A 1,733-nucleotide genomic window follows, 5' to 3' on the forward strand; every position below is an offset into this window, starting at 1 on the left:
TGTTGGCTAATGTAATCTCGGTGTATTCTATTCAATGTATTCTCCAGAAATAAATAAAGTTTGAATGAATGAATGAGTCAATACAGTGTAAAGCAAAGAAAGTCCATTTACCAATCCCTAACTTTCAAACACAAAGTGCACTAAGATGGTCGAGATGTGCAGCTAAATCAATATAAAAGTCAATTGTATGACAGAGAATAAATAAATCACAGTCTGTTCTGTGTGATATCTTCAACATCAGACCTTCAGCTGAAACAAACACATAGAAAAAACTCCACTTTAGTCCATAAAGTAGTTAGTGAAAAGGGTTTATAAAACTAATGTGTGCCCTTTAACACTTATCTTCACCTTTACTTCTTCAAAGCATCACAATCGCAACCTCTCTGCGCCCTAAACACAGACAAAAGTAAATTAAATCATGAATAAAGTGATCCAATAACCTTTGAGCCGTTTATCTAAAAGGTAAAAACAGACCTGACGCAGCTTCAGATCAAGCAAAGCCTCTTTCCAAATGAGCCTCTCCAGCTGGAGCACACTTTATAAATGTTATTTAATCTGTCGGTAACGTTATTTTGCAGCCCGGGTCTCTTTTATATTAGTTACTGACGATACAACCCCCACCTCACCAATGTGTCTCTGCCCTTAGCACACAGTAGCTTGCAGGCTAACTCACCGACAACACCGAGGGCAGGCTGCTTCTCGGCGAACTATGTCGCCTCCATTGATAAATATCCAAGCTGACACCTTAAAATGAAGACAAAAGTTGTCATTGTGTCTGTATTAGCGGGTTTTTTTAGCGTTGTAACCGGACTCGGCGTCTGTCTGCGCTGCTGTCTGCGCATGTTAATGTTACACTTCGGAACCAAAGTACGGCGACGACGTGACCCGCATTTACTTGTGTCCCGGTGCACTAAAAATAAGCTTTGGTTGTCGTTTTACCTGGCTATGGGTCCAGTGCCAAGGAACTCCCCAATGAGCTTATCGGAGCTTTCTGGTCGGCACCACAACATCCTGCTTTCATTGCGGAACTCCCGCCTTTGTATGCGTGTTTCCGGACGGACCCACGTCGGAGCGCACCGGGGTGCTCACTGTTTACAGTCCGGGTTCAGAAGTGACAGGAATAATCCAACAGGTAGAAGAAAGGTGATCTCTCTAAAGAAAAGGCAACATCATGCAGTTAGTCGTGTGTTTAGACATAAAGAAGCCTTTAATAGGTTGTTTTAGAAAGAGATTTAAATAATATTCATTAATTTTAGCTGATACTCACCAGTTAATACCAAATATATACCAGAATATGGCAGACTTTGTGGTGTTGATGAAGATGAAAAGCTCTAGTGTGGGTCAAAACATATGGTAAATATGTATTTATTTATATATATATTGTACTTGTTTTCATATTATATTGTTATAATGTAATTTATCAATGTATCTGTTATTTACTGTCATTATTGCCTTGCGTATTTTGTTTGTATTGGAAATTGTAACATACAGAGTTGTTCTAAATAAAGTACTTTTTTTTTTTTAAATCTACAGATACAACACTCTCAAGTGAACAGATAACCACACTGTGCAGTTATATTTATCTTAGCTATCTTATATTTATCTTAGTTATCTGTCTTTTATACAAAAGGTTTCCACATATGCAACTACACTGTGCAATATATATTATCTTACTGGTCTTTTATACAAAAGTTTTTTCTCTCTCTTTAACATTTGCATATCTATTTTTAGAC

The 1,733-nt window shown here is 37.7% G+C and overlaps 1 protein-coding gene across 4 annotated transcripts in view; it reads right to left on the reverse strand.

Annotated features, from left to right (window-relative positions):
* The window catches only part of usp30 (ubiquitin specific peptidase 30), a 5,807-nt gene extending 4,723 nt beyond the window's left edge, over positions 1 to 1,084 (reverse strand). For 2 of the 4 annotated variants that reach the window (XM_035659112.1, XM_035659111.1), the window contains exon 1: positions 940 to 1,084. In XM_035659112.1, coding sequence (XP_035515005.1) covers positions 940 to 1,010 — 71 coding nt within the window. In that variant the 5' untranslated portion in view covers positions 1,011 to 1,084. Of the gene's footprint in view, positions 1 to 673; positions 898 to 939 lie in introns of those variants that run through there. The other 2 variants (XM_035659114.1, XM_035659113.1) reach the window with 2 other exon arrangements.
* Positions 1,085 to 1,733: the final 649 nt, after the last annotated feature.

This window comes from Morone saxatilis, unplaced genomic scaffold (genome assembly GCF_004916995.1).
Source record: "Morone saxatilis isolate NCDOM2014 unplaced genomic scaffold, NCSU_SB_2.0 Contig16, whole genome shotgun sequence".
NCBI classification, from domain to species: Eukaryota; Metazoa; Chordata; class Actinopteri; family Moronidae; genus Morone; species Morone saxatilis.